Below are 25,884 nucleotides of genomic sequence, written 5' to 3'. Positions count from 1 at the left end.
TACCTCACTGCCATGGTGTATAATCAACTAAACAACAACAAAAAAAAACCCTAAAATTATGCATATCAAAATTAATTGTTTTTTCATTCTATCAACATTAGAAAGTTCTTTTAGCCTATTAATAGTATATCACATCATTTTTCATGGTATATTAGGAAATTATTACAATTTTTAAATGCTAAAACAAACCTTTTAATTACCTTATAGGAGTTTGTTGATATAAAATTCAGCTAAATAATGCTACTGTATGATGCACCCTCAAAAAACTAATGTAAAATAGAAGTAACTTTGACCACGCTAATTTGCTATTTTTAAAGTCTTCAGATATTAATGAAAAAATATTTTGAGGAGATGTTAGGACTAGAGATCTCTCTTTTCCCTTACAGCAGTAACAAATCACTCAATATTTAATTGCCACAGCACTTCTCCAAGGACTTAACATTCAGCAGCATAAAGTTGTTTCATTAAACAAAATACTTCACATTTGAAAAACAAGCATGTTTTGAAGGAACAGGCACTTTTAAGATCTAGTCAGGTTAAAAATGTGTGTTCCCAAGCAAATGTATATTCATACATCTATTTGAATGTATACATTACCATGGACAAGAAAAACTGAATGTAAGATAAATCACATATCAGAAGTAACTGATTTCCTATGAATATCTGTTGAATATACAGTAATTATTTAAATTAAAATTTTTAACAGCTACTTCCAGCTAATTAGTATTTCTAGTTATTTACTTAGTTCAACTATAACATTTTTATTCCAACAGTGGAACGATTGTAAATAGAAAATTTGGGGATTAATAATTTTCTATCAATTTCATACATAAAGCTAACATATCTTTTGAGCTTCTCAATGGCTCAAAAATTAAATTGCTACTGTTATTAAGAAAACAAAACCAAGAACAAAATTAGTTTTTCCCTGCTAGTCCCCATGGATCTAAGTCCACACAATAATTCTTCCCAATCTGCAAAACAAAACAAAACAAAACACAAATAGATGGGCTAAGGAAGAAAGATCAAAACAAAGAAACAAGTCAAAAACAAAACAAAACAAAACCTCTTTCCCTTTAGCAATCAACAAAATAACAAAAAAGAAAAAGTGGAAAAGTCCCCCAGAATATATGACCATGTAAGCATGGGCACTCTTGCAGAAAACCAAGTCTGCAACCCAAAGCCATGGGAAATTTAAATTAGAGCAAACGGCCACAATAGGCAAGGAAATCTGCAGAGATAAAAAGGGACTGCTGAGGTGGCAGGTACCCGACTAAAGATCTTTTGAGATTTCCAAACAAACTTTATTAGTTTTACTAATTTTAAAAAATAATAACTACATCCAAATTATATCATAAAGATTAAGTTTTTCCCCACTTAAATCAAAACACACGTTTGTGACAGATCTAAAGGAAAAGATTCTTATTGCTAAAATTGAGAATCAGCAAATCAAATATGCTTCACAACTCTATCCCTTCTAAATTTAAATAATGTTAAAGCAACTTAACGATTTAACAAAAGGAAGAAAAGTCAGTTAAGACCCTTCGCTGCTGATGGTACCTAAGTGGTGGCACAATCACACAAGCTCAACACAACTCCCCTTTGACGGCCCTGCAAAGAACTATATGCCAAAGTTAGTTTAACCAAACGAGCTTGAAAATCAGATGATCTGTGATACAACCGTCGCAGTTCATCAATTAAATACAATCATAAAAAAAATTTCCCGAACTACAACATCTCAAACAGAAGAATTAAGGGACTTCTACAACAACCAAAACAGTCATAGTATTAAGAACCAATACAAGTATTCCACAACTTAGGACCTGATGAATTTTTACCAGTAACTCACCTTTCCAGAAACATTTAGATTGAATACTATGCACCTTTTGAGGTAAGTACTTCATACACATAAAAACCAATCATACTAGATTAAAACAACACATTTACAGCAATACTTAAGCCACATTTATTCTCCCACAAAATTTATACCATTTTTAAAGCAAACCAAAAGAGCTGGAGTAGATAGAGGGGATGGAATGAAGAGCAAAATACTAATTATATAAGAGTGAGGTAATTTTTCAAGTACTTATTAGAATGCTGAAATTTTACTGGTAATTAAAATCTTCCTTAAAAGTGGAAAGTAATGCTATTTCTAAATAAAACCATTCACAAAAGCTCACTTTTGTTTAAATCAGACCATTTAACACTAATAAATGACTAGTACAATATAAAAAGTAACTTACAGGATCACTGGGGTTGCATTTTTTTTCTTTAAAACCTCCTTCATTCGGTTAAATTTATATGTCATTTCCCTCTGTGTCCTGAATTCTTCTCACCTGACTTTTCTAAGTATAATTTTTCCATTACTTTAACAAACTTATTAGCCATGACCAGTCTATTTCCTACATCTTTAGAATTTCTCATTAACTACAAATATGGACACAGTACTGAAAAGTATTCTAGAAATCTGGGCTTTTCCTCTTCTGTACAGGCACTATTGAGTGACAAAGCAAAACCAAATGTGACCTCAGTACTTCGAGGGAATTGCCAATAAAAACACTTTCAATAAATAGCTCTAAATAGCCATTCTTTCAACTTGAGGTAATTATAAGTTAACTATATATATAGACAAAAGGTAGGAGTACAAATTATTTTCTCATTAAAGAATTATGCTGTCTTCCCTTAAAATGTATTTGCAAAAGATGAAAGTAACAGCAGATGCTCTCAAGTCCATGGTTAGCCAATTTTCAAAACTATGTCAAAAGCTGAAATTCTAAGGTAAAAATATCATAGAAATAAAAACTACACACTTAACAGACAAGATTCACTATTAAATAATCTATCACTACATTACATTTATATTTGAATCCAAATCTATATTACAACAATTATTTTTTTATCCCCATAATTACATCTATCCAGAGCTAATGCTATCAGAGCAAGATTCAAACGCTAAAAAACAAGTCAAAGCTATTCCTTTACATATTCTTAAGCATATTTGTATAATTTAAAAAGAAAAATGTGTCCTTCTACATGGTGCATGCTCAATTAAAGTATTTATTTCTTTATTACCAGTAGAATCAACAACAATCTGGCAAGTAACTCAAAATGCCAAAAACTTAACCATGACAATAATTTCTAACAAAACAAAGATAAACAATGATTGAAAGGGTAAAATATTTTGGCTGAAAAACTTCCATTAGGTTAATACTTTACTTCATTAAGTGTTAATAACCAAGACTGTGTTGGCAAGAGATTAGTAAATTACTTTGAAATTAAATATAAATTTAGCAAAGTCTTAAAAACAAGATCTCCTACTTAGAGACATGAATTATCTGAATGGTCTTTATTCTTACAAGGGAAAAAAGAGTAAATGCTCTCCATTCTATACTTCTTTTGAACGATGTTTTACAGTCTGATCACATGTAGTTAACGTCAAGTTTACTTTCTGACCATAAAAAAATTTACTGTCTATAAATTACACTTACTTCTTAGACAAGTGATCACTATATGCAACACATTACTTTTATAGCAAACAGCTACGTGAAAATTACATTTCAATACTCTTTACCCAGACATCAGGATTCAAGTTCCTATGACCTGCAGATAAGAATGAAAATGTTGCCTGCCCATCTAATTTTATGCTTCTCCATCCCCCCCCCCAAAAATGTAAAACAGTGGATAATGAATAATATTTGAATGGCCACTAAACTTAGTCATTAGTTCAATAAATATATATGTTATTCTCCTATTAAGCAGTTTCCAATAAATTTAGTATATCTTATATGAAAATCAAATCAGTATCTAAAAGAAATGTCAAAAAAAGGGTAAAACTTTAATTCGCTTCCTAGGTACTTATCGCTGTTGAAAAGAAAAGCTACTGTAATGAATTTAGACTCAAAGTCATAAACTGACTTTGGAAGAATGCATACCTAAATTGCTGATCAAAAGGGAAATCACAGAAATTAGCAACATACAATATCAACATTCCAAAATGTTATTAAAATCCAACCCAAAGCTGCCTTAGCATTTCTGGAATTTCTAATGAGATTTTCAGTCCGCTGAACAATAGCCATAAAAGGCTTTCAAACTTCACTCCATTCACAAGTAAAGTTGAAATTGAACATTTTTATTTCTTCTCTCCCTATGACAACTTCACCATGGAACAGTGAATAACACAGCTCAAGTCATTATGCTAATTAGAAATTAAATAAAAAGATGCCCTTACAATAGTTAAGTGTAAGGTGACATGCTACAACTAGAGACACAGTTCAAAAGCAGCTTTACGAATTGTGTAGTTCAGGCTTACAAAAGCTGAAAACATCAGGGAGGGAGCTCCTTGACGCCCTCAGTCACTGAACTCTAGCATGTGGCCATTTTTCAATTATAAGGCAGAAATTAAACTATACATCGATGAGAAATATGTCAAATGGCAACCCACCCTTATGCTCTAAAAGGTCTCTCAAGAAACTATTTATTGAAATTAAGCTGACTTGTTATCTGATAAACGCAAGAGGGGGGAGGGACACTACCTTAAAGATTTGAAGAGTATTGAAAGTAAAGTTTAATTTATGAATGTTCCTAAACGAACAGAATGTGTCCCTTCCCTATGTTAGAAGATAGTAAAGAACACAAGCTATGAGGAGCCAGTTTTATTTTAAGAAATGCTCTACCCTGAACAGCCCTGTATAAAATATATACTTTAAATAGCTGGTCATGTCCTTTGCTAACCTTACAGCACCTGGCCCATTTGAGAGAATTTTTCTACCTGCCATAAAGTTGCATAAAACATCCAATTTTTTTTGAAGGGAAAGGAGAAGATACACAAGTAATAAACAAGCAGAAAAGGTGGAACAAAATAATGACCAAAAAAAAATCTTCCAAAAGCATTCTGACACATACGAAGAACATATATGAAACACAAATACCCTTTCTCACTTAGGCTGAGACAGCTACTAAAAAGGTATGCTATTAAAATATTTAATCATACCAACCCAAATATTAAACCATTAATTTAGCATCTGGGGTACCATACAGTCTTAAGTTTCTATGAGGGTTTTCTGCTTCTATTCTTCCCCCTTGCATTTAACCTATCCTATCCATTCTTCAAGACCCAGCTCAAAAGGCTACTTTGCAATTCAGTCTTATACTTTGCCTATACATGTAATTGTTTTTGATCTGTTACATGAATCTGGAAATGATTGTCTACTATGCTGGAGCATCTCTTGTATCTGTAGAAATGTATTTAACTCTGGTGTTCCAGTGAACTTTCCATATCATCAGGCATTTTACGGCTTCTCAAGGCAGAGACTACATAGCAATTCTTGAATCTCAACACCCAAATGGTACAGTAACTTGTACATTGTAAGTATCCAGGAGGTAACTACTGGACAAATTTTAAGATTTCAGATTTAGTTTAACTAAAATGTCACCAAATCAAATAAAATTTATTTAAGGAAAGTGCCATACTAGAGACATGTTCAAAAGCAACTTGGGTCCACAAAAAGTGGAGAACTTTGAATTCAAAATACCAAGTGGAAGCCATATGCCCATGCTTGCCACAGTGATCCTGTAGTTAGAAGAATTTTTTTCAAAATATTTTCCTATTACATTAATTTAGTCTATTCATTGTCTCACTTTAGCTTTATAACTTTAATGAAACAAAATCATTATTTTACCAATATTGAAATTAAGTTACCCAAAGTCACAACCAGTCAACTGAGGAGCTATAACAGATCTAATAACTACCACTAATTGAGGGCCTATAGGTCACCTCATTCAGAATTAAATTTTAAACTGGCACCCAAGGGATGAGTAGGTATCAGCCAGGCAAGGTAGAAAATGATCCAGATAGAAAAAAACAGCATTTGTACAGACCCAGATAAAATAAAATATGACTTATCCAGAAAACTGAAATTCAAATAGGTAACCCACTCTACTCAAATTTTAATTAGTTATCAAGTCTTGGTTGAGTGCTTAATAAATGCCAGGGATTCAGCAATTACCTCTAGATGAGTTCTTCATCCTCTGAAATGGTACCAAAACTTTTATGTGCATATTTTGGGGGAGTAAAGGGACCTGACACAAAAACGACTACAAGATTGGGGCACCTGGCTGGCTTAGTCAACAGAGCATGAGACTCTTGATCTCAGGTTCATGAGTTCGAGCCCCACATCGGGCTCTGTGCTGATAGCTTAGAGCCTGCAGCCTGCTTTGGATTCTGTGTCTCCCTCTCTCTCTGTCCCTCCCCTACTCATGCTCAGTCTCTCTTTCTCAAAATTAAAAAGTTTAAAAAAATAAATAAATTCAACTAAAATTTGCTAGATATCCACTATGTGGCAAATGTTGATAAAGAAACGATGTGTCAAGTTGTACATATTGAATGAGCTCTATATTAACATAAAATTCTCTAACATAACAATTACATACTAGGAACTAATACAGCTTCTTCAACTCTTAAAAATACTATATTCTTCATTCTTCAAAAGTTATTTCTTTTTAAAATCCGAATCTCGGGGCGCCTGGGTGGCTCAGTCGGTTAAGCGTCCGACTTCAGCTCAGGTCATGATCTCACAGTCCGTGAGTTCGAGCCCCGCGTCAGGCTCAGTGCTGACTGCTCAGAGCCTAGAGCCTGTTTCAGATTCTGTATCTCCCTCTCTCTCTGCCCCTCCCCTGTTCATGCTCTGTCTCTCTCTGCCTCAAAAATAAATAAACGTTAAAAAAAAAAAAATTGAAAAAAAAAATCCGAATCTAATTTTTTGCTTAATCTTTCAAAATTACTAAATGAAAAACAAACATTAAGACCAGGAATAAATATAAAGCAAGCTTGTGAAAGTGCAACTAGATTGTTACATGTGTTTAAAATACATTTTAAGACTGCAAAAGTATTTCATTCATCAAATACTTTAAATCACCATTCATTCACTTCTAAAAAGTATGTTACATGCCTAATGTATCCAGCTCGGAGTAGTGCAGACAACCCAAAATAGTCCAGAGTCCTAGAAATGAGGACTATCTTTACATATACTGTACAATGGACTGATCTCCAGGCTATATTGCCAACGGGAGGAGGTAGGGGGAGGGTAAAGCAAATTGTGAATAGTATGCTAATGTTTAAGAAGGGGGAGAAAGATTTCAAAGACATACACATATTTGCTTACATTTTTTTTTTATATAAGGACATACCATCAATTTTCTCTGAATAATTACCCATAAGGGGAATGGCAAGAACAGGGTGAGGACTTGAATAGAAAGTAGAAGGTAGACTTCTCTGAATATATTTTACCTTGTCTTATTGACTTAAATCTGGATATTATAAACATCTTTATAATTATAAAACAAATTAAATTTATAAACAGCAAAACTAAAAATTAAACATATCCAAAGCAAAATAAGACAAATGAACCTATCCATGTATCTAGTTGATAACATAACCACAGGGAGAGAAACCGGAATTTAATCAAGAAACACAGGGACACAGGAGAGTATGTTAAACAATACCATAAAATTCAGACTACAGAAAATTCTACAGGACAACCAATACAACAAATAAGTTACAAGGGGAAAAAAAAAGAGAATAAAGAAATAAAAGCGGAATCTAGAAAGGACACTTAAGTTATCAGCCAATTATAATAAATGGATCTGATTCAAATAAATTGTAAGAAAAAAAATTAAGAGCCAGGAAAGGAAATCTGAATGCTGACTGGGTATTTAATAATAAAAGAATTACTGGTAATTTGTTTAGGTGTGATAATGATAAGATTATGTTTCTTAAGAAACTTTTCCTTTCAGAAATACATATTGAAAAATATTACATGAGCGCCTGGGTGGCTCAGTCGGTTGAGTGTCCAACTTCAGCTCAGGTCACGATCTCATGGTTTGTGGGTTCAAGCCGTGCATGGGGCTCTGTGCTGACAGCTCAGAGCCTGGAGCCTGCTTCGGATTCTGTGTCTCCTTCTCTCTGCCCCTCCCCTGCTCATGCTCTGTCTCTCTCTCTCTCTCTCTCAAAAAATAAATACTTAAAAAAAAAAGAAATATAGATACACATATATATGAATGAACAAAATGTGCTATGATGTGCTTCAAAATAATACAGGAGTATGCAGTTATAACTGAGAAAAGACTAGTCATAAGTTAGGCTATGAGACACTGAATTCATTGTAACATTCTATTTTTATATGCTTCAAATTTTCTATAATAAACAAAAAACTAACAAAAAGTTACTAATTACTCCCAGTGCTATTAATAACCCTTCTCTATGCAGGAAAATAAGTGGCTGATTACGCCTCTACAATTCCTATAGCACTTATTGTCTCTCCCCATCATCTGGCTATCTTACGTAATAATCCTTCCCAAACTTGACATCCTCTTCACAAATTAAGAAACATGCTAATTTCCCTTGGCGCATCTTTTCTTCAACCAGGAGCTCTACCTTTCTAATATATGAGAATTGCAAGTCACAGTACTGGAGATAATAAAAGAAAGAAAGTAAAGAGTGAGAATTTCAAAAAGGAAAACAAATGATAGAACAGGCAGTTATATAAATCCTTAGGAAAAAGTAAAGAGTGAAGGAAATGAAGCCTATACCTTAGAAATAAACTCCTACATCCCTCAGTAAAAAGAGCAGGAAGCCAGATACAACAAGCACTGAAAGCCGATGATCTCGCATGAATTTATTATAAGCAAAGCCCTCATCATAAAACTGCATGTACTGAGGAAGGCTAGGCTGAGCACGTTACATAAGTGTTACATCCCTAAGGCCTCAATGGGACCTCAGGAAGCTAATCAAGAACTTCAAACCAGGGGCCCTGGCTGGCTCAGTAGAGACAGCATGTGACTCTTGATCTCAGAGTTGTGAGTTCAAGCCTCACGTTGGGTGCAGAGATTACTTAAAAATAAAATCTTAAATGGAAATGCAAGCTGGTACAGCCACTCTGGAAAACAGTATGGGGGTTCCTCAAAAAACTAAAAATAGAACTACCCTATGACCCAGCAATTGCACTGCTAGGTATTTATCCAAGGGATACAAGTGTGCTGTTTCCAAGGGACACATGCACCCCCATGTTTATAGCAGCACTATCAACAATAGCCAAAGTATGAAAGAGCCCAAATGTCCATCGCTGGATGAATAGATAAAGAAGATGTGGTATGTATATACAATGGAGTACTACTCGGCAATCAAAAAGAATGAAATCTTGCCATTTGCGACTATGTGGATGGAACTGGAGGGTATTATGCTAAGTGAAATTCAGTCAGAGAAAGACTAAGATCATATGACTTCACTCATATGAGGACTTTAAGAGACAAAACAGATGAACATAAGGGAAGAGAAACAAAAATAATATAAAAACAGGGAGGGGGACAAAACAGAAGAGACTCATAAATATGGAGAACAAACTGAGGGTTGCTGGAGGCGTTGTGGGGGGGGGGGGGATGGGCTAAATGGGTAAGGGGCTTAAGGAATCTACTCCTGAAATTATTGTTGCACTATATGCTAACTAATTTGGATGCAAATTTTAAAAAATTAAATTTAAAAAATTAAACAATTTTTAAAAAGTGAAAAAAAGAGAAGGAAAAATAAAAAGAAAATCTTAAAAAAAAGTTTAAAAAAAAAAGAACTTCAAATCAGAAAATCAGAAACGCATCCAACATTCAGAGGAAGAACAGTAGGGGGAAAAAAGGCCTCCTAGTTGTGTATTATCTGCCTGTGTGTTTTTAAATTTTTTATTAATGTTTATTTTTGAGAGAGACAAAGAGAGCACAAGTGGGTAAGGAGCAGAGAGAGAGGGAGACACATAATCAAAAGCAGGCTCCAGGCTCTGAGCTGTCAGCACAGAGCCCGAAATGGGGCTGCAAGATCATGACCTGAGCCGAAGTCACACACTTAACTGAGCCACCCAGGTGCCCCTGCCTGATTGTGTATTAAAGCAAAACAAATGTGTAAGTAAAACTGAAGTAGTGGGGGACAGTCTGAAGTTTCCATAGAGCAAGAATGGCACTGCACTCATTACTACAAATTTAACAATAGTAAATGGGAAATATGTATGTACTTACATATTCCTTCATTCATTCACTACCTCAAATTCACTAATTCTATTTTTATTAAGGTAGTTAAGTTTTCAACTAATCTACCATCAGGATTTTAAGAGACTTAACTCCCACTATTAAGGAGAGACTTCCATAAATTACTTAGCTTCTTAGTGTCAGCTTCTTTTTATAATACATGTATTACATAAATTTTGTCTCTTCAATGAAACACTAAGCCACTTAAAGCTAAAACTATGTCTTTTATCATCTTAAATCCCCTCTATGTATTCTACAGAGTAGATGCTCAATAAATATTTGGTCATTTAGCTATACAGAACTAATAAATACAGAACTAATATATATCCAAGAAGTACTCTAAATATTGTAAGGAGGCTTCTGAGTATGGAAAAGACCTGCCCTCAAGAGCCTGCAATCCCTTCTGTCATAGTGATATTTTAAATATGCCATAGTTTAGGGTACCTGAGTGGCTCAGTCGGTTAAGCATCCAACTTTGGCTCAGGTCATGATCTCACAGTTCATGGGTTTAAGCCCCAGATCAGGCTCTGTGCTGACAGCTCGGAGCCTGGAGCCTGCTTCAGATTCTGTGTCTCCCTCTCTCTCTGCCCCTCCCCCCACTCATGCTCTCTCTCAAAAATAAATAAACATTAAAAGTAAAATTAAACATGCCATAGTTTGGGGGTTTGGAGAGAAGGGGGAGCAGCACACCAAATAGCTACTGCTACTGTTTAATAATCATTTCAAAAGTATGCCAGAATTTCTACAAATTTCCACCAACATTTAATCTTCTCTCTAAAGACTATTATATAAACTGAACTCAGATCTATTCACAAACAGGATAATGATTAGAGAGTAACAACGCACTCAGATAAACATCACTGCAGAATATATTGTTTATTAACTGAAAAGAAATAGGATTACGGCATTAGCAGATCAAGGAAATAAAACAGGAGATATACATTTAAATATTTGTCAGAATTTATAAAAGTCAAGCAAGTTAATTTGCAGAATTGCAGAATTTGTTTCAATTTGGTTGGAACAAAAAACACATCCTAGGAGCAAAGGGATAAATTTCAATATGGATAAGAGGAATATATGCTGAATGAATGTCAAAGGGAATCAAGAAGTACAGTATTTGGAATTACTTGGGTCTTGTACCAAACATTAGTAATGCTACTAATGTTGCAGAAAAGGTGTTATAAATTTATACACATAAACACACTAAACTTTAAGAGAATACACACTTACAAGAATCAGTTTCTTTAAAACCTGTAAGTAGAAGAAAAGATACAAGAAAAACGTGATACCAAAAAAGCCATTCTAGAAAAACATAAGACAACATAAGTAAAAAGTATAAAAAACAAAATACTAGGAGAAAAAACTAAGAAATAACAGAGTAAACCAGCACATCACAACAGAAATACACAACATCACAAATCATTGTTAAAAGCAATGCAGTTAAGTGGAACCCTCACACAATGCAGGTGGGAGCGTATAATGGTGCAGCCACTGTGGAAAACAGTCTGGTGGTTCCTCAAAAGTAAACAGGAATCTCCGCTACTCTATTCTGAGGTATATGGCTAGAATAATACCCAAAATAGGTATTCAAATGATACTTATACATGAATGTTCACAGTAGCACTATTCATAATAGCCAAAAGGTGGAAACAACCCAAATGTCTATCTACCGATGAACGGATAAACAAAATGTGGTGTAACACCACAATGGAATATTACTCAGCCTTGTAAAGGAATGAAGTATGATACATGCTACAATATGTATAAACCTCTAAAACATTATGCTAAGTAAAAGAAGCCAGACACAAAAGTCACATATTAATTAGATGGTTCTATTTACATGAAATACCCAGAATAGGTAAATCCATAGACAGAAAGCAGATTAGTGGTTGCCAGGATCAGGGAGAGGAGGGAAGAAAAAGATCCATAATGTTCTAAAAATGTTTTGGAACTAGATAGACATGATGGTTCCATAACATTGTAAATATACTAAATGCCACTAAATTGAACACTTTAAAATAGTTAATTTTGTTATGTTAATTCCACAATTAATAATAAACACAAATGTCCCCTCCTCCAAAAATGCAGTAACAGCCATGCTTCTTATCATCTGCTAATAACAGAAAACACTAAAATTGTTTGCCAGAGATCTCTTTAGATTCCTTCGTTTCTTCTCTCCTGTAAAACATACCTGACTAAATCTATCATTCCCTTTCTTCTAGAATCCTCACTTCCATATGGCTCACACTCCATATAGCTACCCTATACCCCCATTCTCACTACCCCTCATTAACCTCTTTCATTTTGTCCTGAAAAACCTTAGTTCTCAGGGCAAAATGAGAACTGCTAATCACTTCCCAGTTAACCTGCTCCTCTTTCTGTGGAAAAATAACCCTTTCAATTTATCAAACTTTTCAGTATGTTAAGTCTGAAATGACGATAAGATACCCAAATGGAAAAATCAGCAAGGTGGACAATCTGAGTTCAAGAAAAGTGGCTGATCATGATCAACACATTAGTGTTTGATGAAACCAGGTGCAATGTCAGGGTTGAAGAAAGAACAGGCTAAATGCTTTTGACCCATCGTACACCTAACCCTGGATCATTTGGTTTCCATAATCTTGCTCCAGGCTGCCAAGTATTACTGGAATTATGAAATCCTTCAAAGTGAGTTCACTGCAAGTCCATATTGTTTCAATTTTAAATGAATACTACTTCTAAGTAATCCTGTTATTTGCTTATTGATTTATCAGCACAATGATTTTCCAACTATGAGCTTCAGACTCCCGGGGAGCTGCACAATTAGCTATCACAATGGATACCCAGAGGCATGCATTATATAAAGAAATATACACCTATATGTATTAACATTTTTCCAATGTGCAGATACTGGGGTTAATAAAACACAACGTCATGTGAGAAAGTACTAAAACAGCAGCTTTTTGCTAATACGCATTTTCTCAACTAACAAGCACTATAAACATAACTACAGTGATGTGGGGGGAGGGTTTCACAAACCGTTGTGAAGTTAAAAAGGTTGTCATCTTCAAAATACTGGGAACCACTGCCTAAGAGAATCTCCCACAGCACTTAAACATGCTTTCCGCACTCAAAGCTCCTAGGTACTCCCTGCCCACTTCCACCCCCAATTCTCCTTTCATTTTCTCAAGAAAATCAAACACATGCTCATATATCCCCTCATCTGCCATCCATCTGAATTTATTTTTTTTCACTACTTCTCTATTTGATACTTTAGAAGTTACTGGTGTGCCTCTTCCCTTTTAAGGCTAATTCAGACATACACACCTGATCCCATCTCTTCCTTGGTCCCTACTACCTCAATCTATCAAACAGGTTTAATCTCTCCTTCAAAAGTTTTTTCCCTTCTACCTAAAAACATTTTCAGATCTATCTTATTCTGATAAAACTTGATTCTACTACATGTTCTAGCTACTACTCTATTTCTTCCTTTTGCTGTCAACTTCTAAGGGCTGGCCTGTTATAGACTGAGCCAACTACCTATTTTTATAAATAAGATTTTGTTGGAATAGCCATCCTGTTTTTTTAGGTATTGTGGCTGCTTTCCCACAAGGGCAAATTTAAGTAGTTAGGAAATCCTATGGCCTGGAAACCTACAGTTTGTCTCCTAAAAAAAAAAACAAAAAAAAACAAACAAAAAAAAAAAACAAAAAAACCCTGGGTGGCTCAGTCAGTTGAGTGTCTGACTCTTGATTTCGGCTCAGATCATGATCCCAGGGCTGTGGGACTGGGCCCCACATCAAGCTCTGCACTGAGCAAGAACCCTGTTTAAGATTCTCTCTCTCTCTCTCTCTCTCTCTCTCTCTCTCTTTCCCTCTGCCCCTTCTCGCCCACTTGTGCTCTCTCTTAAAAAATTTAAAAATAAAAATAAATAAATAAATAAATAAATAAATAAATTTTTAAAAAGGGGTCAAGTACTGGGGCTCCAAAGCATGATCTACATTCAATGCCATCATTTCCTCTGAGAACAAGTGGGTACTATTAAAGGTTTTGGAGCAAAGTAAAGTACCATGAGCAAAAGGGCCTTTCAAGACTCCTAGTTTAACAACAGTGTGCAGGGAAGATATAAAAGATCATTTAGGAAATCACTCACTGCAAGAGTCTAGCATTAGGCATACAGGGAGAGAAACAAAAGGGACTTTGTAAAGGAATAAGCATCAAGATTAGATGCAATATATGACAGAGAAGACAAAGCTCACACCAAAATTTCAATCTTTGGTGATGTGGTTTCTCCTATAATCTACTGTAGACTTACAGCTTTTCAGAGTCTATCTTAGTGACTGTAGAGTTCCTAAAATCTCAATACTAATTCCATATCCTCTGTGTATCAAGCATTCCCCATGCTTGCTACCTGGCTAATTCCTAGGTAAGCAAATCACTTAGGAAGAGGCAGTCCCAACAGAGTTGGCCAAATGAGAACACAGGACCAATGTCAGAGATGGATGGAGTACTCACCTGTGATACCAAGTAGAGAGAGAGGGGAACTAAGATTTCAGGTCCAGAACTGGCTCTAGCCAAACAGGAAGAAGCAGCTATGAATTTGCTTACAGTAGAAGCAGAGTGTCTTTGATATTCTGACATACTCTTTCTGATGTTCACACAGACCACTATTAGAGCAGCCACTGGTAAGAGTCTCATGAGAAACAAGCCAAAAAACAAGACTGAAAGGTGAGGAATTAAATGGAGCAGACCCTATTGGTCTTTTGTCTAGGAAAAGCAGTCTTCCTTATTAAAGATGGTACTACTTTTCAAAATGGTCAACATGATACTAACCTTCATTTACAGAGTTTTCACATCCCACAAGATTGAGAAGGATATCATCATCTTTATCATCAACTTCACATCCCAGCAGCATCCAGTTCTCCACGTTATCACTTTCTGAAATGGTGCTCTCTTCCTCTTCACTTGAACTGACCTCTATAATCATGACCTCTCGGATTGTACCCGATAGCTCTTCAGATTTAGGCTTCTCAATATTCCTCTTGCATTTCTTATCAGTCAACTTATTAGAATGAAAAGATGCAGGAGGACCTTGGGTTTTTTCTTTTGCTTGGACTCTAAAATTCTTTCTTTTGCATCTGTAAATACTATCTTCATCAGACAAAGTGATGACCTCTGACCCATCTGATAGCTGGATGACCTCACTATCCGAAAGGATAATTAAGTTCTTCTGATTTGGTTTACTAATGGATGATTCAGAATTCCCAGAGTTCTTCTCTTCATGTTCTTCCTCTTTAATGACATTATCAAGATGTTGGGCATAATGAACTTGGCTGTAGAGCTGAAATTCCACCTCACTATCAACACTCAGTTCACTAGAGGACTCTTCACGATAAAGGTCATCTTCGTATGCTTCTATAGTCTCATAACCACCAAACATCATGGAAAGTCAGTAATCTTGATGCTGTAAAAGAGAAAATCATACAAAGAATGTATTTTAAAAGCTCAGATCATGCCTGTTTAGTGCATAACAATATCACCTTAGAGCTAACTTCTGTGAAAGCCATCACTGTTCTCAGTGACATATTAAAATACCTTTTCCTCTTAGAGTACCTTTTTTTCAAGGATTTCCAAATCCTGTTATGACTTACTCTAACAATGCCCACCCCTCCCAAATGAAAATTACTACCAACAAATTGACTTACAGCTATTAGTGGAAACACAATATTTTGCAGGTGTGACAGAAAGAAAAAATAGGTTGACATCCACTGCTTCAGACACCAAACATTTTTTTCCCCTAAAATGTTAAAAATCACAAGAATGTTTTAAGTCATTCTCACTAGTCCGTCCATTTTTCATCTCTTCCCTGGTTCTGGCTCTTCCTCTCATCTTTTCAGATATGCATTCTCACATAGAAATATCACTTCAACTTTAATGAAAATCCACTACAGGAAACAATCATCATATTTACTGTTTTAGTGCAGATTTTTATTTTCAATCAAAAAATTAATCTCATGACCTTAACTTGACTAAAAGAATACATAAAAATAGGTGATAAGCCATGGTTTACTTTTGTACTAGCAATAAAGATGTGTATGAAACACACACTAAGGACCTAAAACTGAGGCAAACTCCTAGCTACAGGAGCACTTTATTTTCCTACTGTGGCATATTAAATCTTATTCACCTTCCACTCAACTTAAACATCACTTTTCTGAGAAGCTTCCCTTGACCCACCAGACTAAATTAAGTGTCCCTTTTATAGGCTTCCATAGCACTTTACATTTCAAAACACTCACCACAGTTCTAATTACTAATTCAATGTAAATCTCCCACAAAAACAGACGACATAGCCCAGGAGAGCAGAAACTATATGCACTTTGTTAAACACTGGATCCCCAAAGCCAAGCAGAGTAACTGGTATTTGGCAGGACCTGCATGAATGTCTGTTGAATTAACGGATAAATAAATAAAAGAATAATATTATCTGGCATTTGCTCCTCAGTACTAATAAATCTAGTATGGGCCTAAAATATGGAAATTATGGTGGGACGAAGTTCACAGTTGTCTCCAACTATTCCAACTATTCTCTTATCAACCCAAAATCTACACAGATGTTTCAATGAGGTACTGATGGAACACTGATCCAAATGAGAGCTCTGGAAAAATAACTCAGGTTTTGTTCAAAAATCAGGGACAGCCTAAAGAACAATTACGATGAAAATTTACTCTTTCCACGTCCTTTTTAGCTATACAAATGCAATTCAGAAAGACCAGCTGTTTTTAGTTTACCAATTTTCAGCCCCAAATGTCAGTGTTCTGATGGTAGTTTTGGTAATATAACCAGCTGACTCCAAGAAGCAAATGAACAAAAGCCAAAAATGCACTCCTTACAATGGAGTTTTTCTGTTCACAGAAATAAAGAAACCGTGTCATACACTTTAAACTTACACAATGTTATATGTTCAGTTATACCTCAACAAAGCTGGGAGTAAAAATGATAACTTCTGAGTTAACAATACAGTATTGTATTCTAGAAATCTGCTAAGAGTAGATCTTAAAATGTTCTCACTGGTGGAAAAAAAAGGAAGACAGTATGTGAGGTGATGGCTGTGTTAATTAATCTCAATGTGGTAGTTATTTCATACAACAGATCATGATATCGTACACCTTAAACTTACACAATGCTATTTGTTAATTATACCTCAATAAAGGTGGGGGTGGGGGGAAGAAACCAACTTTTAAATGCCTTTTTCTTCTAAAAGTTACGATACACCTGTTCCATTCTTACACTGTCCTTCAGGTTGCTATGCTGTTGTTGTCATACAAGTTAAATGTGGCTGTCTGAATAATAATGCTCATAGCATTTATCAGTTTATATTGAAATGTTAGCCTCAGAGCAATTCAAATAAAAGATGAATTCTTTCCTTTTTATTTAATAGGTAAATTAATTCTGAAAGAAGTCAAAGGAATTATGCTTCCTTCAAAATCCTCACTGGATCCATACTGATAAAACATAAATAACATAATTCCAGTGCAGCACAGAAAAAATTAAAAGAGCTAAATTACAGAGTTACAAATTTGTACTACTCTTGGAACCATCCCAAAGGAAAGGGATTAAGAAAAGAGCCACGGGCACACCTGTGAATGTATGCCAAAAATAAACTACAGAAATATAATAAAAACTGACTTCCTTGGGTCTAGGGGTTTATCTCTTTCCTTGAAATGTAGAAAAATGAATTTAACAATTTAGCCCCTATGGCCTTTAAGAGGATTTTGTATCTTCTGTACTTGAAAATTGTGCTCAGCATAACTTGCTCTGCTCTTTATGTAGCTTATGTATGCCAGGGTTAAGGTTTGCCCGAGGCTATTTTGGTTTATGTTTATGTACTACTTTAATCACATTCAAATGCATTTAATTTTTTTTAAGTATACACTCACAGGACAAATATGAAATAAATAAATACACACACACATCTTGAACTAGAAGACTTTCTCAGCTTTTAATCATTATATACGATCTCAAGCATACTTAACTAGATAACATAAGGTCCCTATGAGAGCCACAAAATTTTAAACCTCAAAGAGACCTTCCTGATTATCTCACACAACCTCCTCAATTTACACATAAGGAAATTAAAGCCTAAAGAGATAAGGAAGCCTATCCGAGGTTATGCAGCTGATTAAGAACATAGGTGGGACAGATTCACATTTCCCTGACTCTTAGCCAAGTGTTCACTAAGACTTTTTTTTTCACTTTTCCAAAATAACTTCAAATAAAAATTTTTTTAAAAAAGCTTCCTTCAAAGCTATATTTGCATTGGTTCTAACACCTAAGTTTATCTCAAAAATATCCATTTCACTTCCCAGTGGAGTATAAAAACTATGAAAGAGGCATTTTAATTGGAAGGAAAAGCATACATGTGAATTTATTATCACTTTACCATCCAAGAACCTTGCAAGTTGGTACTCAAGAGTACAGCAATCCCATGACCAAAGAAGATGGTTCTTAAAACCTAAAACACCCAGTTTGAGAATAAAATTTATTCATAAAATTAAAATGGTTTAACTAATAAAAAACAGGCATAGAGAATCACTGCAAAGACTCTCACCATTCAAAAGTGGGAGTTTTCATTCACTAAAAATTTTTAAGCTACACAACTTAAGGCTTATTTTAAGCTTTTATATTTTACTATAGTATTTTTGAGGCCAATACTTTTCTGCTCTAACAGTCTACCAGCTGGTCATTCCAGACCTTTTGCTCTTATTTCCTTTCAAAGAACTTTTAGCCCAAATGTTTCTTCTTGATGACATAGGTATCCACTTCAACATTCAAATCACAGATTACTCTTAAGTCCAATGTTCACTGGAAAGTGATTAATAGACATAGTTGATTTTCAACTTAAAATTTCTGACATACTCTATTATATTTATATACTCTGCTAGCTATCCTGACAGTGACAGATTTGAAACACTATTAAGTTCAGTCTAGAATGAAAATCTCTACCTATTCTTCAAATACAATTTTCACTCTGAAGCAAATCTGACTAGGGTAGAGAATTCAAATATGTGAAATGACACTCACCAAAAAAAAAAAAAAAAAAAAAAAAAGAGACAATACAAGATATTGGTGGGAGAAAGTTATGCTAAATTTATTCAGACAAGTCTAGCTGTTCTTGGTATACATAGTCTTTTTATGATAACTAATCCTATCTCAAAACACTTCCTTCACCTTTCTCTCAAACCTTCTTCCTTTTACTACACAGCACCTTACTCTTGTAGCCACTTTATAATCCTCACTTCCAGGTCTTCCTCAGTTCATCCCCTACCCTCAGACTCTGGAAAGCAACAATACTGAACTGTCCCCCAAAGGTAATCCTGTCTGAAATATACACACAGCCCATTTCAGAGTCTTTGTATGTTACAGCAAAAGTATTGGAAACACAAAGTCAAGAGCTTTGGAATGGACAGTCACTAACTTGCACGCTCTCATTTTATGTATACAGAAACGGGCTCTCTGAGAAGCTTATTGATTCATTGAGCCTAAAGATCTCCTCACTGGACCCTGTAATGTGAAACGGAGGTAAATTCAGCCTAAACATGAGATTCCTAGAGTCACCAGCGATTCAGTGGTGGAGCCACGACTAGAACCGAGGCCTGCTGATTCCCAGCCAGTTCTCCCACTGCACCTGCAGCTTTTAAAGTTGGAAGTTAACTGCGGGCTCACAGGATGTGAGGGATATAGCAAATCTTGGTGCACACAGTCCAAATCCCCCTGTTTTACATAGGACAAGTAGCACAACCCCCTAAAATTTTCTGACCCCACAGTTGTAAGCTGTTGCTTCTGACAGCAGAGGCTGGAGTTGGGCTATTCGGTCCCCCACAGACCGGGCTCCCTCAGTGAGGCAGGACCTCTGCGTTTAACTGACTGACCGGCTTCCCTAAAAAAAAAAAAAAAAAAAAAAAAAAAAAAAAACGGGACCTGGGGGAGGATAAAAGGCATGGGGTAGAAACGCCACCCCCACCAAGGCCATGGGTGCCCAGGGTTTTTTGAACCACGACCTCGCCCCTGGCCGAGTAGGGAGAAGCGAACACCCCAGCCGGTCAGCCGAGCCGCAAGAGGCAGAACACGACTGAGGGGCCACGAGCTGCACCCTGCCACGAGTAGGGACAGACGGGGGGCGCGGAGGCCGGGGAGGGGACACGAGCTAGTTCCACAGCCCTGTGAGAGAGGCGGAGGGCGGGCAGGGGTCCCCCGGCCGCGGGCGGCTGGGGGTCCGTCACACACATACTCACTGCCGCGGCTGCGACCAGGAAGCACCAACCAGGAACCAAAGCGCGTAGAGGGATGGGGAGGGGCGAGGACAAATGAGGTAAGGAAACCGCGTCCGCGCGGACCCGGGAGGAGGGAAGGCACTTCCGGGGAAAACACAGCTCCCGGGAGTTGTCTTCCGTCCCCGCCTACCCGGCGAGCCCTCTGTGCGCATGCGTAATAACTGTTAACCCTTTCATTTCCCTGCTGATAATCTGTTGAGTTGCCTTCCTTGCTTTGCCCCTTCCCCTTCGTGACTTCTTTCAAAGATACCTAGGCTACATCTATAATGGGGTAACACTTGGCTTTAAAGACTTGCACGCAGGGGATGCTACTTAGTAGGCAAAATCAGGGAAGACCTCGCACCCTTTCTGTGCCGGAGAGGAAAACTACATCTCCCATGATGCCCCTGGGCGGGTTTCCGGACGGGCTCCGCCTCCTGCTGTCTTGACCTCCGGGGAACCCTCTTTGTGCCACGTGGCGTGGGAGGTGAGCTGAGACCCAAGTGGGTTAGGGTAGGGAGGACGGGTTCTGGAGGCCGGTTCCCCAGCGTACAGCGGGACCTCGACGAAAGAGAACCTTCTTTGAAAGAGTCTGGCCTTAACGCTAGGTGATCTTAGGCAGGTCCCTTCCACCTCTAGTTTGAAGTTGAATTTAGTTAGTATTGGGATGATTCTGGCTCTCTCTTTCCTAGAATTCGAGGCAACAGATTTAACTCTTTGTGAGTCTTGAAGACATGCCTTTTTTTTTTTTTTTTTTTTTTTTTTTAGCTCTACGCTCAATGTTGGTCTTCAACTCAAGAGTCAACATCTCTACTGACTGAGCCGGCCAGGCGCTCATGAAGAGCTGCATTCTTGATAAAGATTGAAGTTCATACTCGTCCTTTGGAAGCCTTCAGAGGCTACAAGATTGTGTTAGAAGCCTCTGTCTTCTGTTCCTCTTCTCACACCTTATTTTAATACTTAGCAATAATAAACCCATCTGTACAACTTTACACAATGGCAAAGCACTGTATAGGTTGGTCCTGGGCAACAGTCCTGAAAGATAAGCTTGACATTGGTACTTCTTCCCAACATTTTTTGAGCATCTGTTAAGAAGCAGTGTTAGCAACTGTGGATGTAGTGGTAAAAAAAAAAAAAAAAAAAAAAATTAAGTCTCTGGTCTCCTAGAGCTGAGTCTAGCTGGGAAAACAATACAATTTGGGTGTAGTCTAAGAGTGTGATCAGGAAAATAATTAGAAATTAAATTAACATGGTAAATGCTAGGAAGAAGGACAGGTTACAATGAAAAGGTAAACTTGGAGGAACCATTTTGCAGAGCAGGAAAAAGGCTTAGAAGTGGATCACAGAGATTACTAAATTGTTTAGGTAATGTGTATGGTGTAGAGAAGTTATCTCTAAAAAAATAAAGTGTTAAGCTTTTGTCAAGTGCCAGGCTTATCTATAAGTGTATTACGTATAAACCCTTTTAAAAGAATGTTTAATGTTTATTTTTGAGAGAAAGAGAGACAGAGCTCAAGCAGGGGAGGGGCAGAGAGAGAGGGAGGCAGAATCTGAAGCAGGCTTGGGCTCAGCTGTCAGCACAGAGCCCAAGGTGGGGCTAGAACCCACAAACTGGGAGATCATGACCTAAGCTGAAGTCGAAGGCTTAACTGACAGCCACCCAGGCGTCCCTAAACCCTTTTAAATTTTAAGAGCTTTTTTTTAAGTTTTGATTTTTTTATTTTGAGAGAGAGAGAGCATGAGTGAGCATGCGGGTAGGGGAAGAGCAGAGAGAGAATCCATAGCAAAGAATCCCCAGTACACCGTTTTAAATTCTAACAACATTTTGGGATGCTTGGGTGGCTCAGTCAGTTAAGCATCCCACTTTTGATTTCAGCTCAGGTCATGATCTCACAGTTCCTGAGATCAAGCCCTGTATAGGGCTCTGCACTGACATCAAGGAGCCTGCTTGGGATTCTCTCCCTCTCTCTGCCTCTCTCCTACTTGCATGCACTCTCTCTCTCTCTCAAAATAAATAACCATCTAATTAAAAAGTTATAAATAAGTTTTAACAACCTTTTGAGGTTGATTTTTATTTTTATTTTAAGTAATCGGTACACCCAATGTGGGGCTCAAACTCACAACCCAAAGATCAAGCTTTGCACACTCTACCAACTGAGCAAGCCAGGCTTCCCTTGAGGTTGATTCTTCATTCCCATTTCACAAAAAAGGAAACATTCAGAGAGGTTAAGCAACTTGCCCAGGGCCACAAGGTTAGGAAATGCACTGAGTGACCATGCCCAATCCTACTATTACTCAAGCATTCAACAAAGATTTACTAATTACCATTAGTCAAAATGCTTTAGATACTCCTTTTAGGTTATTTCATAAAACCTGTAGTCCTCTGGATGGCACTTCATGAACTGACATCTGCCTCCCTGTTGACCACCATGCTAAATCCTGAGCAGTCACCAGAAGACACTATGCTCTCCTATACCTGTGCCTTTGCAAAAGGCATTCCCAGTGCCTATAAAGTCCTTGTCTTTGTCTTTTAAATACACCCCTACCATACCCTACTGCACTCAAGCCCTGGGTCTTCAGGAAGAAGACCAGCCAGACAGAATAAGCATTCCTTCCCTTAGGCTTCCCTACAATTTGGACAAATCTCCATCAAGTCAATTATACTGTGTTTGCCTTACAGTTGTCTCCCAGCTGGATTGTGGACTCTCTCAAGGCAGAACCTTTGACATTTTATCTTTGTATCTTCACAAGCTAACATGGTACTTAGCAGACCCCAAGCACTCATTAAAGGTGTTAAAGAAATGAAGGCAAACTAAGAACTAGATGTGGATTCACCAGCTGTCAGATCAGTGGGGAAACCATGTCATGTCCCCAGATAAGTGGGTTGCAGTGTAGTGCTCTATGACATTAAGACGGGCATAAAGAGCTGCAGGGGTCCCAAGGATACAGAGATCTGTAGATGAGGAGAGTAGTGTATATATACACACTTTTGCCTTGACATGGTGAGTTCTCATTTAGATGGCTTTTAGAAACAGAGATCTGGTCTCCTATTACAGTAATGGGAAAACTGAAGCCAAGAAAGGAAGAGACATGCCAAGAGTCACCTAGCAACCTAGCAGAGGCAGAGCTGTGTCTATAGTCTGGGTCTCTGAGTCTCTCCCCAAATCACACACACAGTAGTTCTGTTTCCACCTCCTGCAGTCTCTAGTCCACACTTCTTGAAATCATGGGTAGCAATATGCAAAATACCCTGAAGTCTGTCTTACAGAGAATGTTCTAGAGAGCCCACTTATTTGAGGAAGGAAGCACCTGTTTTCCCCCCAAGACGGTGGCAGTACTACATCAACAGTGAGCAGCTGAATTGGGACGAGGGTCCAGGACAAAGCAGAAATCTGCTGCAGAGAGCAGACAAGATGGGGGATGTACTGTAGCAGGGTCCGGGTGAGGGTCGCATATTACTGTCTTTACTCTTCCATTGTAGAGGGAGGAGCTGCCTTTTTTCTTTGGTTCCAGTTTATCAGTAATATCTAGTACCCCTGAGAACTAACTAATCATTTTGACCACTCACTTAACAGTTGCTTTTGTATTTATTATTATCCATTCATTGAGAGCCTACTATGTAAGAGGTCCTAGCTTGTCACTCCAAATATATTATCCTCTCTCCCATTCTCGAAATGACTCTGTGAGGGAGGTGTTAGCCCATTTCACTGGTATGGAAATTGCAACTTGGTAAGGTCAGGTGACTTACTGTAAATCATACAGCTGGGATTCAAACCTAAGTCTTGTCTGAATCCAAAACGATGTTCTTTTCTATGCCCAAAGCTGCCTTTCAGAACTAAACTCTTTGAGGCAGAGACTATGATGACCTATCTCTATCTCTACACCCAGCACCTAGCCCAAGGCCAAGCACTCAGTAGGCTCACAAAGAACACTTGTGGAATAAGTGGATTTAGTATGGAGTGTCCGCTAAATGAAGGCCTGCGTGCAGTATGAACGATGTTGTGGGACAGCAGCAGAGGGAGCAGCTGGGCGTTTAGAAGCGGAGAAAGCCTCCCTCTGCAGAGGGGGACGCCAAGTAAGTGGTCAGTAAGAAAAAAAACATCAATCCAGCATTCTAACGGCAAAGAATCCTAACAGGCAATTCACAAAAGAAATCCAAACAGCCATGAACAATGATAAGAGGTGTTCAGCATCACTAATAATCAGAAAAATGCAAACAATCTCATACACAGTGGATGAGAATACAAATTGGAAAAGCCTTTGAGGGAAGCTATCTGAAGTATCAAAATTATAAATTACCTATGTCCTTAGGTGTATGTACAAAGATTGTGGTAAGAAAAATGGAAACGGCATAAATATTCATTAATGAGGAATAAAATACTTTGTGGCTTTTGGCTCAGAGGAGGCCATCCCGATTCTGGGTTATCAGACACCAGCCACCTCTATCATGCCACCTAAGTTCAACCCCCACAAGATCAAAGTCACTTATATACCTGAGGTGCACCAGTGGGGAAGTTGATACCACATCTGCATTGGCTCCAAAAATCGGCCCCTGGGTCTATCTCCAAAAAAGACTGGTGATGACATCACCAAGGCAACCAGTGACTGCAAGGGTCTGAGGATTACAGTGAAACTGACCATTCAGAACGAACAGACCCAGATTGAAGTGGTATCTTCTGCCTCTGCCCTGATCATCAGAGCTCTCAAGAAACTGCCAAGAAACAGAAAGAAGCAGAAACACATTAAGCACAGTGAAAATATCACTTTTGATGAGATTGTAAACATTGCCCAATAGATGTGGCACAGATCTTTAGCCAGAGAATTCTCTGGAACTATTGAAGAGATCCTGGGGACTGACCAATCCGTAGGCTGCAATGTTGGTGGCTGCCACCCTCATGACGTCACAGATGACATCACTAGTAGTGCAGTGGAATGCCCAGCTAGTTAAGAACTACAAAGGAAAATATATCTTTTTTTTATTTTTTTAAACGTTTATCTACTTTTGAGACATAGAGAGACAGAGCATGAGCAGGGGAGGGTCAGAGAGAGAGGGAGACACAGAATCCGAAACAGACTCCAGGCTCTGAGCTGTCAGCACAGAGCCCTGATGCGGGGCTCGAACTCACAGACCGAGAGATCATGACCTGAGCCGAAGTCGGATGCCCAACCGACTGAGCCACCCAGGCGCCCCACAAAGGAAAATATTTTGAAGGATCATTTGACAACCAAAAAGAAATAGAAAAATGAGGAATAAAATAAACAAGGACACATTGAGGGGTGCCTGAGTGGCTCAGTCGGTTAAGCGTCTGACTTCAGCTCAGGTCATGATCTCACAGTTCACGAGTTCGAACCCCGTGACAGGCTCTGTGCTGACAGCTCAGAGCCTGGAGCCTGTTTCGGATTCTGTGTCTCCCTCTCTCTCTGCCCCTCCCCTACTCATGCTCTGTCTCTCATTTCTCAAAAATAAATAAAACATTAAAAAAATTTTTTTTAAGAATGGGTCAGAATTTGCTAGATAGAGAAGGCAGGGGA

General features: G+C 37.6%; 1 protein-coding gene and 1 pseudogene across 6 annotated transcripts in view; one reads left to right on the top strand and one right to left on the bottom strand.

Annotated features, from left to right (window-relative positions):
- Positions 1–22,837, bottom strand: part of ZCCHC7 (zinc finger CCHC-type containing 7) — a 255,291-nt gene extending 232,454 nt beyond the window's left edge. Inside the window, exons 1-2 of one of the 6 annotated variants that reach the window (XM_042912588.1) lie at positions 22,678–22,837; positions 14,872–15,502 (exon numbers count right to left, since the gene is read on the bottom strand). In XM_042912588.1, the coding sequence (XP_042768522.1) occupies positions 14,872–15,481 (610 nt within the window). In that variant the 5' untranslated portion in view covers positions 15,482–15,502; positions 22,678–22,837. Of the gene's footprint in view, positions 1–14,871; positions 15,503–15,743; positions 16,029–17,013; positions 17,119–20,330; positions 20,513–20,716; positions 20,776–22,677 lie in introns of those variants that run through there. The other 5 variants (XM_042912587.1, XM_042912584.1, XM_042912583.1 and 2 more) reach the window with 5 other exon arrangements.
- Positions 22,838–24,733: 1,896 nt separating this feature from the next.
- LOC122205444 lies at positions 24,734–25,300 on the top strand (annotated as a pseudogene).
- Positions 25,301–25,884: the final 584 nt, after the last annotated feature.

This window comes from Panthera leo, chromosome D4, assembly GCF_018350215.1.
Source record: "Panthera leo isolate Ple1 chromosome D4, P.leo_Ple1_pat1.1, whole genome shotgun sequence".
Lineage (NCBI taxonomy): Eukaryota > Metazoa > Chordata > Mammalia > Carnivora > Felidae > Panthera > Panthera leo.
Note: the sequence above shows the minus strand (reverse complement) of the source record. Positions and strands in the feature narration are given on the sequence as shown.